Below are 17,017 nucleotides of genomic sequence, written 5' to 3' on the forward strand. Positions count from 1 at the left end.
TACATGTTAATAAATACAGTATTTTATAAGTTGTAGTTGGGAATTCCCAAATTATAATATCTTACAAGCATTACAAAGCTTGTGGTTTAGATCAAAGCTCTTTTTCCAAAACCCTTAAGACTCAAATTAATAAATTTATTTCAGATTGAGCGTTAACCTGTGAATTAAATTGAGTTCGCATAAACACCTATTCATTGCACCACTGTGCCAACATCTGTGCTCGCCGTTCTCTTTTGTTCGAAAGAGAGCGTTCGGGTGGTTCTCTTAGCGCCGACTGTCGAGTGCCGAGTGTTCGTGTTCGCATCGTTAAAGTTGTAGCACTCAGGGCGGATGGTTGATTTCGACGGCAAGTCAATCTGTTCGGGTTTCTCGTCGTGGAAGGTTCGTTGCGCGCGCGGAATAACTGAAAATATCGGTGCGAAATTCGAGCGGAATAACGCTAGAAAAGAAGGCGAGTGCATTTCCTCGACCTGAGAACGCCGGTGGCCAAGGAGCTTTGCAATTAAATCTATTTTCGCCGACTTAAGTACACAAAACGTAGGAGAAAATTAAGAAGAGAAAAAAAAACAAACCTAATCGCTGGCAAATCAATTGCTAAGGAATTGAGTACTATTCGTTGTTATGTCATGGAAAGTCTCTGAATAAGTTAAGAAAATACTTGTGTGAAATTTTGCGACCTTTCAAAACTAGAAAATAGAAAAGCAAAAAGTGCTAGACACGCGCTCTCTCTTCGACCACCACCCACCACCACCCACTATCGCCATCCCACGTTTACTACCACGTTTATTGCTCACGCGTGTTTTTGGGGCCTTTTGTTTTGTGCGCTCGTGTTTGTGGCCGTGTGTGCCAGTGTGTGTGTGCGTGTTAGCCGGCAAGTGCATTTGTGTGAGTGTGTGTGTTGCCGCGAACAGCTGTTCATCCAGACAGCATGCAGAAGTAAATACGAAGAAGTGCTGCCAAATAGAGTAAATAAAATAACCGGCTAAAATAAAAATAAGAGAAGCAATCAAGGCAAATCAAATTTAGCCCCATCATCCACTGTGTCTGCACACAGAAATCACCCATCAAAAATGGCGGCCAGGAGCATGCGGCTAGCGCAGCTTTTGCTATTTACCCTGCTCTGCGGCTTCGTCGGCCTGTCAGCCGCCAAGCACCTGGACCTGGATGGGATCCACCACCACCAGCACCACCTGCACAGCGCCACCACGCACCACCGACGTCGTCTGCAGCGGGACTCGCGGGCGAAGGACGCCGTTGGGGGATCGACCCACCAGTGTGATGCCGTCAAGAGCTACTTCGAATCGATCGACATCAAGTCGAGTGGGACTTACAGCGAAAAAGGTAAAGTTCACGCCATCCGTAGGGTCATAGTATGGAGTATGCACTTGGACATGCGGGCTGGTGCAGAAGCTGGGGGAACTTTGGAGGAAGTTGAAGCTACCAATATGGTTTAGGCCCCTTAGGAGCAAGCCCACTAACTTTAAACTGTTCAGAGGAAAAAGTATGTTATTTCCCCAGGTCACTAGAGTGGTTCGAATACTTAAAGCCTGAGTTATCTACTCCATCGAATAGGAAAGAAGAAAATAAATTGGGATTATAGATAATGGTTTTTCAATTTAATTACTTTGCATCCTCTCCGTTTTAAAACATTTCTTTTGCGGGAAATTCATTGTCTCGATTTCGGAGTTTGCCTTAACCCTCGCCATCAGTCTTCCATACTTCAACCAAGTAAATCGCGCGTCAGCCAAAGTTTTTGCCATCCCGCAGCTGCAGTTTCTCTTATTTCTAGTCCGTTCTAGTCCCCCATCCGCTCCTCAATCCCCGCCAGAAACTAGAAGCATATGCAAATTCATTGAACTGAGTGAAACCCTCGAGCGGGCAGCCACTCGAGGCGAACTATGACCACTCGAACAGCCGGGCGCCGTTTGCAATTAGAAGATTGCGCATTGAGCAACGCCTCGGAAAAGTTTTCGACGTGCCGTGGATAAAGTTTTTGGCCGCGCCAGGCTCACTACATATCGGATCTGGCACCTCGCAGATGCAGAGATACATAGATACACAGGCGGCGGCATCATTTGTTATTCTGATTTCTCGACACTGCCATATCAAGTGGCACGCATCTGAGGCCAAACTGTGTGAAGGCTATGGGAGGTATATTTATATTTACCACAGCCGATATCCACAAGATACTCGACATATTTTTGTTTATGCATATTTCACACCCGAAGTCAAAAATAAGACTGAATAACCAAAATAATGCGATACAATCCGATAAGATCGGAATATCAGCCGAAAACGAGCGAATGTACCAATATATATCTGTTTCGTGTAATTGAGTGAAAAATAATTATTATTGATTAACCGACCTTGACTTGGTATTTACGCGTTTACGCACAATTACATGATACACAGCCGCAAACTCGACTGGAATACAAATGTATCTGGCGATGATGTTGCAACTTTTCCCTCCAATGCTTACCTGTCTGCAGAGGTTCTCGGTTCTCTTGGCTCATTCTGTTCAGTCGTTCCCACACGCAGGTAGTTAACGCCAAGAAGAAGTATCTATGAGATACATTGCTGAGCAGCCCGCATTGCCATGCCATCAAAGTGTGAAGAACCGAATAGCCAACCGAGAGTTGGCGTTACAAGTGCATGTTTGTGTGTCCCAGAGACTTATCCACCTGAATGCCAGAATGCCCAATTGCTGGTAGCTGGAAGTTATTAGCGCTGGCTTTGAGGAATTTCAATTTGGCTAATGCCAGGCGGCGTATCTCCGATCAGCACCTATGTATCTCCGTATCTCTGGTCGTTGCTCCTGCTTAAGTATGCCGAACCTTGTTTTCGACATTTATTTACTGTTTACATAGTTCCACTTGCGCCTGCCTCCGCCTCCGTAGAATTTATGCCCCGCCAATGTATCTATGTATATCTGAAAATGTATCTGTATCCGTACAGTACGTATCCGTATCTCCATCTATATCTCTTTCTGTTTGCTCTGGAGTGTGTTACTTTTACGTTTATGTGCTGTTTGTGATGCTAATCTCACGACGGTGCCATGCATACGATATGTTTCTCCTTCGGTTCTGCCCGTTTTGCTTTTGCCGTGCAGCTTCAGGTAGAGGCGCTCGACAAAAAACTAAATTTTAATTTAATTGCGCACACCACTCGACTGCTAATTGAGCTGCTTTTGCTTTTGGGCCAAAAAACAGTATTACTCCGTGCCTATTAAAATGAACATTAACATTGGCGCGTTACAAAGACGCACAGGAAGTCTTAGCTGCAGTATCTAATCATATCGCACAGTATCTGTATCTGTTTACCTGCGAGTATCTGTAGTATCTGTATCTATGCCTAAGGCACAGCAGTTCCAATGCCCCCGACCGTGTTACTAAATATTTAAGCAACTCGCAACAGAAATTAGAGCAAACCAAGAGATATGAGCCCATGTATCCGCGTATCTCCTCCGCCGGCAAGTGTTTGTGTGCCGCCTGGCTAGATAAGTGAAAAGTGCAAATAGAGAAGGCAAAGGCAAACGTGACTCGTTTGGAGCGGGGAAAACTGCTTAGCGGACAACTTTTCAAACGGATTCCATTTCCCTGACATGTACGTAGCTATGCATGCCTGCAGTTTGGGTGCGTGGGCTTACGCTTATGCTTTTGCCGTCAAAGGAGCTCATCCTCGAGTAAAAATTTTAATTAACTCGAGAACTGCGCATATGCCACAATCCCATACCCAAATCATTAGTGGTTAGAGGAAGAGCAGCAGAGCTCTCTATCGCTCGGCACTGCCAATTAAAAGTTGAAGTTCCATTCCAAGTGAGATGGCAAATGGCATAGAACTCCACTTATGGCTTAACTGCCAACATAAATGTGCCAAATTTCGACTAAGCGAAATTCGTCAAAAAGTAGCAAAACCCATCAAGCTGAACCAAAAACGATCCATAACACTTATGTCGCGACGATCGTAAAGATCGTCGGCCAAATTCCGATTGCCCGAAACTCGTTTTGCATTTTGTTTTATTCATGAGATACACGTTTTATCCGGAATATCTAGTGGATAATTAAATATTTATTTCTGTTCCAGTTGCAGTCTGAGCTACCCTTTTACTCGATGCCCACCTCCATTCAAGCTTAGAACACAAAACTCTCATCCCAAAACTTATCTCATCAATTAAGTTCTGAGTTCTTTTCAGTTGAGTTTAATTGCCGACTCTCTCTCCCAATCGATTAAACTCTAAGCCAGAAAAAATTCTTAATTGATTTGGTGCTGGACGCAAAACTAATTACGACTTCGTTTTAAGTATTTTACAAAGGTTTCGTCCAGTTGCTTAATGGCTAGAAATGAGTTTTCCACTCCGCTTTCCACCGAATCAAGTGGAAATAGTCGATGGGTCCGGGCTTAAAAGTTGGCTTAATCGTCATTCAATGCGGCACGTCTTTGGTTAATGCCATGGAAAAGCTGAGACGTGGGAAAAGCACTTGGCAAAGTCTGTAAAATACGTCTGCCATCAATAAATCATGGCTAAGGATTTAATGAACCCTGCGTTTAGTTCCCCTAAAACTTAATTCATTTATTTTAAAAAAGATAACATATTCCATATCTAAGCACCTTAAACTTACATCTTCAACTTGTTACATTCTTTTTTACAGTTTCTTTGTGGCTCATATTTAGTTTACTACCTTAGCCAATGCAATCTTTATTAAGGACAACATCCAACATTTATAAAGCAACATAAAACTATTAAAAAATGGTATAAAGCTTCACTATAGATAAGATACAATGAGCCCGCTTCCTACACCTTGATACTCAAAAGTTTATCATCAATCTTATGAATTCGTTTTATGCTCATATAAATTGATGAAACTTTTATGCTGAATGTTTTAAGGCAAAGGTCTCTATCAGCGTTCAAACCCATTGGCGATATTACGAAATGCCCAAAACTATTTTAGATTTTTTTATATTTGCGCTAATTAGTTTCAATTAAAATTAACGACGCCTATGCCCATCGATTTCACACGCATATAAAAAAAAAGGCGAAAAAGCAAAAAACAGACAGCGAAACATAAAAATCTTTGCCTTTGTATGTGGCCACTTTCTTAATGTTTGCTTTAAATTTGTGTTTTTTACACATCTGACCTCAATACAAAAGGCAATTCGAGAGTGGCTCGATTCGGTTTCCAGTGTTCAGTTCAGTGCTCAGTTCAGTGTTCGAGTTCTGTTTAATTTCAGATGGTTGCTTCGAAGGCGGAATGATGTCATTGATTGGCTTGCTGGGTTTGCGTGCGCAAAGTATCTTGTAGTTTTCAGAGATCCATGGATCCAGATGTTGTCGACTGCTCGAATTCAAATTGGTTAGGCACACATGTATCATCCGCCTAACTCTCATTCATTCTCAGGTGTGTCCATTGAGGGGAACAAAACGATTTCCAGGAACACACCGTTCTGCATAACAAAACATGAGCGGTAGTGACCATTTTGTCCGCGGGTCTGTAAATACATATCTCATTTTCATTCATGCCTCGAGACTCTGAACTTCAGACATGACGAGTTCAGTTCAGGTTGGCCTGACTTGACTTTCTGAACCTGTTTGGGTTGCGTCCAGCCATCAAGAGGTCGTCTTGCTGTTCGCACATTTTAATTAGAATCAAGCCAAATTGGGAGCAATTAAGTATGTACAAAGCTTGTCCAAAGGAAGTTGTCAACTTGTTGGACTCTTCCGCTCGGACTTGTCGTGATACCACCTCATTCCTGCTGTCCCCTTGCTGATATTGCTGGAATGCATTTCCCGATAAGACAACCTGTAGGTTGGCGGCGATAAGATAAACTTCGAATGGCAACCAATTAAACATTTAGCACTGGCCACTTTGTGTGTATCTGCTGGATGCGCCCCCTTAGGGCCATAAAATGTGTGAAATTCGTCTAGGCAGCGGCACGGACAGGTAGTAGATACATTTGTATCTCACGCTCTTCGGTACCTGCCAGCATCTATTTTTAAACATACACCAGTGAATTCGTCAAACAAACAAACAAACGCCAAGAGGTTGCAGACAGCAATTGTATGGGCAAATGTATCTGTATCTAGATATATCTGCATTTGTTTCTGTAGCGATACATCTATGGGCGATACAATTTTCCACTCCCTTTGACCGATTTGCTCTGGTCAAGATGGTCGGGGCAACTCGTTGCTTATGCAACGATGATGCAGCAGCAGCACGAGCAGTGAAGTCAAAGCCAAATTCGCCGACGACTTACTCTTACACACTGGGAACACTTAGCCCCGTCCCGAATATCCCAAATGCTCGGATGCGATACTATATGCCCTCGATACCTTATGCTGGATCTCCATCATCGTTTAGAGTTCTTGGCTCATTGTTTGTCCATGTCTTTTGTGCTGCGTAATCGTTGTTTCCAATGAACAGACACACACAAACACTGTGAGGTACAAACGTCGCCGGATTCTTTCGTTTTTGTGTTTTTTTGATTCATGGATGCCAGTGGCGCGTTGTTGTTTTTGATTCTTTACTTTTGGATTGTTATGTTCACGGAAAAGGTAAAGGTTAATGCCTAGTGAAGTGTGCACAGCATCGGCATAGAATGAGGGGAACTCGAGTCGAACTCGAGCGCAGATACAGATACAGATACAAATGCAGATATCTGGATACATAACTAACTAGTTGGCATTTCCGCTCCGAGTGGCGTTACCCCGGGGTTTATAATGCGTGTAATCGGATTCGGTTTGTCGGTGGAAAGCATCTCGTTCGGTTGCTATAATTTGGTAAACACTTTTGGCACCATTCGGCTTTATTTATTTTTTTTGTGATACTTACTCTTTTTGCACCTTTTTGGTTGGGAGATTTCAATACCTTGAATATACTCAAGAAATATGTATGTATCTCTAAGTCGCCTGCTAGTCCCTAAGCCATATTTACATTGCGCCATGTCTGCGACCGCGCATAAATCAATTATTTGCACCTAAAGCCCATAAATCATTTTATGACGAGCTACAGCAAAAGACAAACATTGGACTGGTCAAAAAGGCCAGACATACATATAGACAGATAGAGGGGGTGGAACACGTAAAGCCCTCCACTGAGCCAAAAAGGTTAGCAAATTGCGAGAGTCGATTTTGTTTTCGCAATCTTCTGTGTTTTTTTTTTTGGTCCTAAGTGCCCTGAAAGCCTGGCTAATATGGCGTTGGCGGTCTTGTCTTGTTATCGGGAATCAACAAAGGCCACAATAAAAATATAAAAACGCACACATCATATGTGTGAATGATTTCTCAAAATGACCTAAGGCACTTTGATTTTTTGGTAGAGCTTTTCGCTAAGCCGGGCTTGTTTTGTTGCTCTTGAGTATTTCGAATTCATTCAATCGCCATCCGACGCGCTCTCTTTATTTTGTTCCCCTATTTGCTCGGCCTTTTTGTCCTGCCTCTTTTTGTTATTGTACATTTATACGGTTTATTGACTTTGGACGGCGGTTTTTCGTTCTTAGCCAGTTTTTTTTTTATGCACACTGAGCTGAAGTGTAAACAAGAATGGAAGTAAGTGCAAACAATAACAAAAGTGTTAAATATGTTTAGCGGGCGTCAGAGGAGGCGAGATTAAAACAAATCAATAGAAATATTTTAAAGTTTAGAGAACAGCATATTATGGTCTTATAAAAGCTGCTTAAGCCAAAAATAAAATAAGTTTAAAATTTAGAATCAAAATATACCTTTTTTTATGATTTTTATCTCTTTTCTGTTTTATCTAAGTATTTATATATATACCCGCAATCTTTTTAAATACTCATTAACAAAATAAGATAAAGTTCTGCAGGAGAAATATTCCCTTCCCTGAATTCAGACATTTGGCATTTTAGCACGATGCTCCAAAGTTTAGCACTCCAATTCACACACCCCGATGATTGACTAATTCGCAATATCTATTTGTTCTTCTCCATTTGCAGGTGCGTATGTCGAACTAAAAGTCAAAACAAACAGGGAAATGCTATCTGCACAAATGTTTGCCTTCGCCGGGCAAACACTCATGTAGCAGATACAGATACACAGATATAGATAGATATACTCGTAGGGTACCTGTGCGGTAAGTTGGTCCTACCCAGATAAGGTGCCCGAATGCGCAGTCAACTAGACAGCTTGGCGATGCGACCCCATGGCGAATTAAAATACCGGAGGTGTTCGAGTGTGGATGAGTTAAATCCAGCCAGGGATCATCAATCATTTAATAATAAATGCGCGACTCAACGCCAACGCGCTGCAAACCCAACCACTGACTAACTAAAAGCCAAAAATAATCATAAAAACAAAGGCGATCCAAAAGCGGTATGAAAAATCCCCCTACGCTTGAGCGGTACAGAAATCCAGCAAATATGAATATAAATGCGAGCTTAGCTCCAACAGAACAGTAGGAAAATTTAATAATAAAAAAAACCAACTTTGGTGAGGGAGGGAGGGCTGCTTTGTCTGCAACTCGATGCCACCATTCACTTTTCGTTATTAATATATACGTATTCTTTCGGTTAAAATTATGCTAATCCGTTGAAATATGATTATGCCGAATGACAACAGCGTGACGGGGGCGGAGGGCGTGGCTGGTCTGGCCTGGCCTGGCGGATCGGTCGCATATATGTATGTCGGCAGGTGTGCCCATTAAAACGAGGGTTTTGTGCATAATTTGATTGCCTTTCGCAGCTAATTTCGTTTACTGGGAAACCCGAGTGCCGAGCACTCTCGTCTAATTAAATACATGGCGCAAATTTTCATATTAAATCATTTGCGAGTTCCCCTCGCCCAGCGTGGAAGTGAAACTTTTTCAATTAAAGGAAAGTCGACCTTCAAAGCAAACAAATTTCGAAAATGGAATTGCTAGCGAAAAAGTAATTTAATTAGCTTAGCCCAAATAGGAATAAACAAAACGAAACCGATTCACAGAAAAGTCCTTTTCGCCCCAGCGTCTCCAAGTGGAAAACGAAAGGGTTGAGCGGACCAACACGTTCGTCGCGTGCTTTTTTGGCCAAGAAAGTTTCACTTCGGTTTTGACGGCAGTGCCAGTCGCCAAACTTGGAGGCGCCAAAAGCAAATGGCTGAGAAATAAAACAAAAACGGGGGTCTAAAAGCTATGCAAATTGGAACTGGAACTCGCGGCAATTCGCGCAAGTGTTGACTTCCGTCATCGGCAAATGAATTTCTAAAATTTCTAGGGACCATTAGGAAAATAAAGGAGGTTACAGGATCTCTTTCTTAAAATTTAAAATTTGAAAATTACCTGTCCGGTTTCTAGGCTTCAACAATATATCCTAGTTCGAAACGTCACCCGACTACCAATTGATCGAATCTTCCTATCAACAACTCAACACTTCCGGGCTGTAATTTTATCAAAATTTCAGTTGACCATGTCCGGCAATTGGTTCAAATGGACTGCTCTTCACGGGCGGCCAAGAACTGTCGGCATAAACACTAATGGAAGAATTCTACGGCTTTTCGACGATGCCATAGTTCGATTTCGGCAGCCGTTCTACGAATCTTGGCGGCGTCGTAGACGCCCTGAAGACTATGAAAAGAGAGAAATCCCAGTGCGACAGCAAGTTCCAAGGATACGGCACAATCGTATTCCAGGGACGAAGGAAAATCCTTGTCGCAAAGTGCCCAGTCTTCTGCCTAGGAAGGGTGAAGTGCTTGTTCCCACTCGCATTCAGCCGCCACGGAATTCAATGGGTTTCTCAGCTATAAGATTCTATGGAAGCTCCACTAATGAAGGGGGTTCTGGTGAACCACCGGAAAATCGCGAGGGAAAGCTCATTAAGTTTACAGTGGGTTCTCGTGCAGCCAAACCGAAAACGGGCCAGATTGAAATATCAAAAAAAGGACCATTAGGTTTTGAGACAACTAAGCTACCAGTTCAAGAATCATCACCGCAGTCAGATTACTTATCAGGATTTTCGAAAGAGAGTCCAGACAAGGATACAACTTCAGACACCAGCACCAGCACAACACAATCTTTAGATCGATCGGGAAATGACGGTAATGAGGAACAAATTATAGATGATATACCTAGATCGTTCTCAGAATACATCAACTCAACCGCACATTGGGATTCAGACTCCAAAAATCCTTCAGGAATTCAGTCCCAACAACCCGAAAGAAGCCATAGTGCTGGGAATCCCCCATCTGGAGGGAAACCACCCACCAAACCTCCTACAGGACCCAGTGGTCCGTCAGGACCCAACAATCCTTCAAGACCACCATCAAGAAAGGATAAAAATCCATTTAGCGGAATGGGAACCGAACCGCCTAAGAAGCCACCTTTGGGAAGTAAGCCTCCTAGTAAAGTACCACCAAGAAGTACGTCTCCCAAAAAACCACCAACAGGCAGTACACCGCCCCAAAAACCAACAAAATCTAGTAAGCCCCCCAGTAAACCACCAGCAGGACCAGGGATGAAGTCAGCCAGTAAGCCACCCACAGCAAGTAAGCCCCCTGTTAAATCTCCAGCAGGACCAAAAGGAGGAGCTGGAGGTAAGTCTGGGAAGGGTGCAGGTGAACCGAGGGTCATAACCCTAATGCCTGGCGATGGAATTGGGCCAGAGATATCGATGGCGGTGATAAAAATCCTTGAGGCCGCAAAAACTCCTCTAATCTTTGAGCCTGTTGACGTGACCCCAGTGTTGAATAGCCAGGGTATGACATCGGTGCCCGAGCAGGTGATCGAGAGTATGAACCGAACGAAAGTTGGTCTCAAAGGACCACTGATGACACCCGTGGGCACTGGCTTCCGCTCCCTCAATCTAACCCTGCGCCAGCTATTCAACCTATACGCCAACATTCGACCGTGCAGATCCCTGCCAGGTGTGGAAACCGTTTACGGCGATGTGGACATAGTGACCATTCGCGAGAACACCGAGGGTGAGTACTCGGGCATTGAGCACACCCTGGTTAACGGTGTGGTGCAGAGCATCAAGCTGATAACTCGGAATGCCTCACTCCGGGTGGCCGAGTACACCTTCCAGTACGCCCTGGCTATGAAGCGGAAAAAGGTGACGGCCGTGGCTGAATCTCAGGTTATGAGGATGTCGGACGGCCTATTTCTGCGGTGTGTCCGCGAAATGGCGGCAAAGTATAAGAGCAAAATGGACCAGGCGGGCATTAAATATGAGGAGTCCACCATGACTACCGTCTGTCTGAATATCGTCCAGGATCCCAAGCGATATGATATGCTGGTGCTGCCCAATCTCTACGGGGATATCATTTCAGACACCTGCGCCGGATTGATTGGAGGATTGGGTCTGACGCCGTCGGGAAATGTGGGCACCAATGGCGCCATTTTCGAGTCGGTTCACGGAACTGCGCCGGATATTGCTGGCAAGGATTTGGCCAACCCAACCGCTTTGCTGCTCTCCTCCGTGATGATGCTGCACTATATCGGATTGCATGAACATGCGGAAAAGATTGAGAAAGCAGTGCTGAAGACCATTAGGGATGATAATATCCGAACCATGGATCTGGGCGGCAAGGCGAAATGCTCCGAGTACACCGATGCCTTGATCAAAAACCTCAAGTGATCCACTTCTAGAAACAGCAATGCTTTTTTATCTTCTAACTCAATGTAAAACTTCATTAAAGTTGAATAGGTCCTTGTATGATCTTTATGTTAGCTTCTATTGGACGCAGATTAAGCCGACCTCCGCTTTGGTTCATTTAGCGTCTTATGATTTTTTGGAAATTCAATAAAAGAGACTCCCTTTCGTGCCCAAATGACTTTGTCAAAGCATCTCCACCCGGCATAAGTTATCTGATGGCTCTGATCACACTAATTTTGCAACAGGCTATGAAGTAACCAAACATCAGAGGAAACCGCCTGCTTTTGGACGAGGAGTCAAAAGCCAAAGCAGACTGAATCAGCAGAGACCACAATGCCCTGCCACTCCACCAGCGATCCCAGTCCCTCCGACTGTCCTGGAAACTGCTGAAACTCCCCCATCCCGACAAATTCCCAGCCAGCCAGTCTAACCAGTGCCAAAGTCAAAGTCGGACTGCCAGAAAGCCAGAGAGCCAGTCCCGCAGCCAGAGTCAGTCAGTCTCTGGGCCCGATGCAAGTCATCAACCGCAGCACATGGTCGGTAACTGGTAAGTGGGAGCGGGGAACTGGGAACTCTGGTTCCAGCCCACTCCACTGTCCCCTGGCCAAGTTACGTTGCATTTTTACATGCATGTTCTGTTCAGACCGGGTCCCAGCACAAACTAAAACTCAAACTCAAACTCCGACTGGGAGTCGACTCCTCGGTGTGCTGCGTTTAAAAGAACCGACCCTGCTCCTAAACAAACCGAAACTACTAGCCAACAGCAGCAGGCAAACAAGTAGGAAGTCTAGGCTGCAGGAAACGACTAGGACATACCCAGTTTTGTATGTATGTATGCATGTGTAGCAGACTTAAATTTCCATTTAATTTTGCGATTAAGATTTATGATGGAGTAAAGATTCATGGGTAACTTGCTAGATTTATAGTGTGAAAATATATACTTACCGACTTTACCGACTTAAACCAGCTTTTATATATATTTACTTGCATTTTTCTAACCTTCCTAAATATTTAACAAAGTTCGTCTTATAAGTAATATACCTCTTGTATGAGCCAAAAACACTGGGTAAAAACGGAAAGAACAACACGTAAGGGCACTCCTTGGTTCGAGGTTCAGTGGAGCGTGCAAGAAAAAAGAGCAGGAAGAAAATGCCACAGAATCAGCCAAAGAGCCATATAAAAATTAAAAAGAAACCAAAGGAAAAAATTTAATTTTGTGTGCAAGAGCGGGACAATGCGATGGTGTGTGTGGTTGTGTGTGTGTGTGAGTGCATTTCAAAGAATTTTGATAAACAACAAAGCCGTCGGAGGGAAAGAGACAGGGAGTTGGAGGACCCCAACAGAACCAAAAGATAAACTCCGTTTTGTGTATGTGAAACAAAAGTTGAGAATTTTTCAACGCACAGTAACCGGTTTTCGGTTTCATTTTCCCCCTGCGCTCCAACACCCCCTTCCCAACCAACAGAAAAAACCGAAAACTTCTGAAGCTGACACCATGAGCGTGGTCAGGAAGCGGAAAAGGGGGTGGCCCCCAACCAGAAGGAAAGGGGGGCGAAAGCGCCGACAACTGGATGCGGCCTAGTTGTCGCTGTCTTTCCATTCATAAGCGGCCCTCAACTGCAGCGTAGCCCAATTTCAATTGGCCAAAACACGCAAAGGCCAAGTTCTGCTGACTTCATTTTTTCCAACGAATTCTGGCCCACTTGCGAATAGACAAAGAGCAGCTGAATAGAAAAACACTGGGCGCCATAATTGCCATGCACCATGCCACTGCCACTGCCACTCCGCTCATTAGAATGCTAATTTGTAAATGCAATCCGTCAGTTTTCCCTGGAGCTGTGAACATTTGTGCCCTCGTAATTGCCCCCGTTGATTTTGATTTCCCTGGAAATGCCGCAATACGAGTCCCACGAATGATGGCCAGCGAATTATCTACATATATATGTTTAGTGCGCCGGCCCAAACAATGTAAACAGATTTAAATGGGGAGGCAGTGGAAAACCAAATGAGATCACTTCTCCCTACAAATAGAACACTAATAGAACGGGCATACCAAGTAGAAATTCTGGGAATAACTAAAGTACAGGCCATTTAATCGCAAAGATATGGCCAGTGTTTTTTCTAAGAATATTTACTTTGCCATCTTGCCAGGTAATTAGCCAGTCCACAACGCTAGATAAGCAAAACCATTCATACATTTAACATTTGGCATGCGCATATTGATTACGAAAATAATCAGCAAATTTGTTAGGTTACCAAGTCCAAGGCACTTGGCATTTTAAGCTATCTCGCTTCTTTCAATCTGTCTATATATACATTTCTAACTGACTTTCTTTCTATTCGGGTTACTTTTCCATTAGCCGATAAATTCACTCAGCCATAACCCCGTTGGCTGCTTGAAAAGGGGTTTAGTTTGATGGTTTGCGGAGTTAACCCCAACTTGAAAACTGATTTCCCATGTTCGTACACACATTTTCACGCCCAACCCATCCCCAAGCACGACCCACCAGTGTTTTACCCCCATGACATGGGTCCCGAGCACTTTTACAAAGATTTACGACCGCTGTCAATAGAGCTTTGCATAACACTTCCACTCGGCAGCAGAAACAAAACAGCGCCGGCTACAAAAAAAGAAAGTATTTTCGAATTTAAATCTATTTGTCACTTGCAAAACTTTTGCTACCTTTTTTGTACAAAGGTCGGACCATCGGACTCTGGGCACAAAAAAGGTAATGCAAAGTGGCAGTTACAAATTTGCTGAAATCAAATGCGGCATGAACAACAACAGCAACAACAACAAGGTGGTGCAAAATAGAGGACCGGATATATATGGGCCATGCACCAAAGCGTTCCATTTAAATGAGTTGGATTGCCCACACTTAGGTGTTCGTCCCAAGTTCCCCAACTCCCAAGTCTGAATTGTCTTGGACAAATCGCCACCCTTGTAACGTTTTTCCCAATGCCCTTTTCAATCGTGGCAGCATCCCCAAAACCCAGAGAGGCTAAACACTCCATTGCAGAGACAAGTGGGGATGACTCTTGAACGGGGTAGGCTTGTAGGTACCCTGTAATTTTATTTAATAGATCTTTAAATTAGTAAATAAGTTGTAAAATTGTAGTATTTTTACAAGCTCAGCAATATTTAATTTATTGTATAATCAATCTACTCCCACATTTAATAGAACCCAATACACCCCCAGAAGAACAATTACACTGGGTGCGCAATTCTCCATCTAGATGGAACAATAAGAAACAGAGAAACAAAAATGATTTGCATTTATTTATCTTGGTAGCTCTTCATCGTCCTGCTTCTGTGTTTGAATTTGTTATTATTCTCGCACTCCGGAGGTCTCTGGTTTGGGTTTGGGTTTGGGTACTGCTCCGTATTGTTGTGTCTGCTCCTTCCACCTCATCAACCCGATTCCAACTCCATTTGGTTCCATTCAGCGCCCCCGCTCCAGCAAACATTTCTATGCGGCGATGATAAAAATAATCCCATTTATTGTTTAATGCTTAATAAATAAAGCAATTTTTATTTATTTGCCAGCAGTTTGTTGCTGTTGTTTGCGTTTGCGTTTCAGTTGTTTCTTTTCCATACCCGTTGTACCCGCCTTCGTGCAATTGCGTTCTGCGTTCTGAGTTCTGTGAGCTTTATTGATTTTTATGCCTCGAAGATGTGGTTGTTGTTAACGCCGGCAAAATACCATCAATTGTTTATTGTTTTGATAATGCGTTCGCTTGTACTTTATTGTTTGTACTTGTGTCGAAGGTTTTGCGTGCAATCGTGGGAGTCATCGATAAGGGCTTCGTGTCGACGTAACAATTGCCAACAAAGCGATAGTTAATTGGGATCAAATTGAATGTGGTTTGCTGTCTCTGCTTATGCAGGGTTCCCTGTTAATTGAAATATTTGGGGAGCAATAGAGTCCCATTAGGGGCCACTTTATGGAATTGGAAGAAATAAAAAAAAAAACAGCTTCAATCACAGACTTTTAAGTTTTTGCTTTGAATAAACTTGAATGCGCGTTATTGGCCTCATAAATATCAAAAATCTATGGCTATTCTTATGGCCGAAACTAGTTTTTCAATTTATTTATAACAAAGATTGATAAAAATCTTTGGTTGGCGCCTCAACTTTGTCTTTCAAATATTCGTTTAATAACCGCATTGTCTGTTATTCAACCTTTATGTTACAAAACTTAAAGCTTTTGAGGTTGATGTGATCACGTTAAAAGATATGTTTTTAAATGAAAACCAGCAATGAACGCTCTTAAGTCCCAATGTGTATATACGTTTTATCCAATCCAACCTTAACCTTTTGCTTAGTTTACCTATACGAAACATTAACTTACCTTTATGGATTACCATGGTCACACTATTCGACCTCTGTTGCAACCTTTTGATCCCACTTCCTTTTCCCCACCACATCCTTACTCAATCAGTGATTTAGTTCGACTTGACTTAACTTTAATTTGCTGTAACTTAAGCCCACGATTAAGATAGTGCTCTGGATCCAATCCTCCTGGCAGCCAATTGGCCTGCTTCAGGATAATGGCGTTCAAAGCCCCATCGGGCTGGCATCCGTTCACTCCGGCTGCCTGCCCCTCCGCTCACTTGTTAAACAGGAAACCCGCTCGGGGTCTCCGTTGTTCCGCCGCCAACTATCGCGATTCACATCTACGAACATGTATGGCGATGGCTGCCGTGCATCCTGCCGTTCTGCCTGATTTGCCCAATTGTGCAGCTATATATATATAAAAACTCACATATATCTGAAACTGAGGAGAGCGCTGCAACCGGGAAGCATAATAAAATTGATTGCAATTTTCACGCTGGAAGCTTGGCTTTCCCGGAGCTCACGACCCAGTTATTCCACATGAGCCGCCGTCAAGAGCCGAAGCCCCTTACATGACGGCCAAAAAAAAAAAAGGAAAAAATGGGTAAAGCCATGAAAATAGCACGGAAAATGGAATATAATACAAGGGAACAACTTTTGCATAATGCGCTTGCACTTGCAAACAAAACCCCAAGCCCACTAGCCCGCTGCATAATAGATTTTCCGTCCAGCCGAACCTGAAGTGGAATGGAACTCTAGGTGCACGATGACCTTAGTCGGGGTTCATTGCCTTGCAGGTCAACCAGTGCTCGAGCATAATTTTGGGCCTGGCTTGTTTAAAATTGCATACTGTTTATTAATTTCCAACTGCTCCTGATTCTATATACTTTCCTCGGCCCTGTTTGCACAACTTTTCCCACGGCCTCCACCGCTGCGCTGGCGAGGCTGTCGCGTCATTTAAAATTTACAACTTTTAATTGAAAAAACACTAAGCAGGATCTCGTGATGAAATATTACTGCAGCAGTTCGGATACTTAATTACGTGCATAAACACACGGGCGTATCTCAAGCTCAACAGGTGACTGTGCAGATACTCTGCGG

The 17,017-nt window shown here is 43.5% G+C and overlaps 2 protein-coding genes across 2 annotated transcripts in view; both read left to right on the top strand.

Annotated features, from left to right (window-relative positions):
* Positions 1-342: 342 nt before the first annotated feature.
* Positions 343-17,017, top strand: part of LOC117139260 (division abnormally delayed protein) — a 63,483-nt gene continuing 46,808 nt past the window's right edge. Inside the window, exon 1 of the mRNA XM_033301478.1 lies at positions 343-1,341. Coding sequence (XP_033157369.1) covers positions 1,071-1,341 — 271 coding nt within the window. The 5' untranslated portion in view covers positions 343-1,070. The remainder of the gene's footprint in view (positions 1,342-17,017) is intronic.
* LOC117139259 (probable isocitrate dehydrogenase [NAD] subunit alpha, mitochondrial) lies at positions 9,319-11,640 on the top strand. The gene has a single exon (XM_033301477.1). It carries the CDS (start codon positions 9,397-9,399, stop codon positions 11,560-11,562), a length of 2,166 nt encoding a protein of 721 aa, XP_033157368.1. The 5' UTR covers positions 9,319-9,396; the 3' UTR covers positions 11,563-11,640.

This window comes from Drosophila mauritiana, chromosome 3L (assembly GCF_004382145.1).
Source record: "Drosophila mauritiana strain mau12 chromosome 3L, ASM438214v1, whole genome shotgun sequence".
NCBI classification, from domain to species: Eukaryota; Metazoa; Arthropoda; class Insecta; order Diptera; family Drosophilidae; genus Drosophila; species Drosophila mauritiana.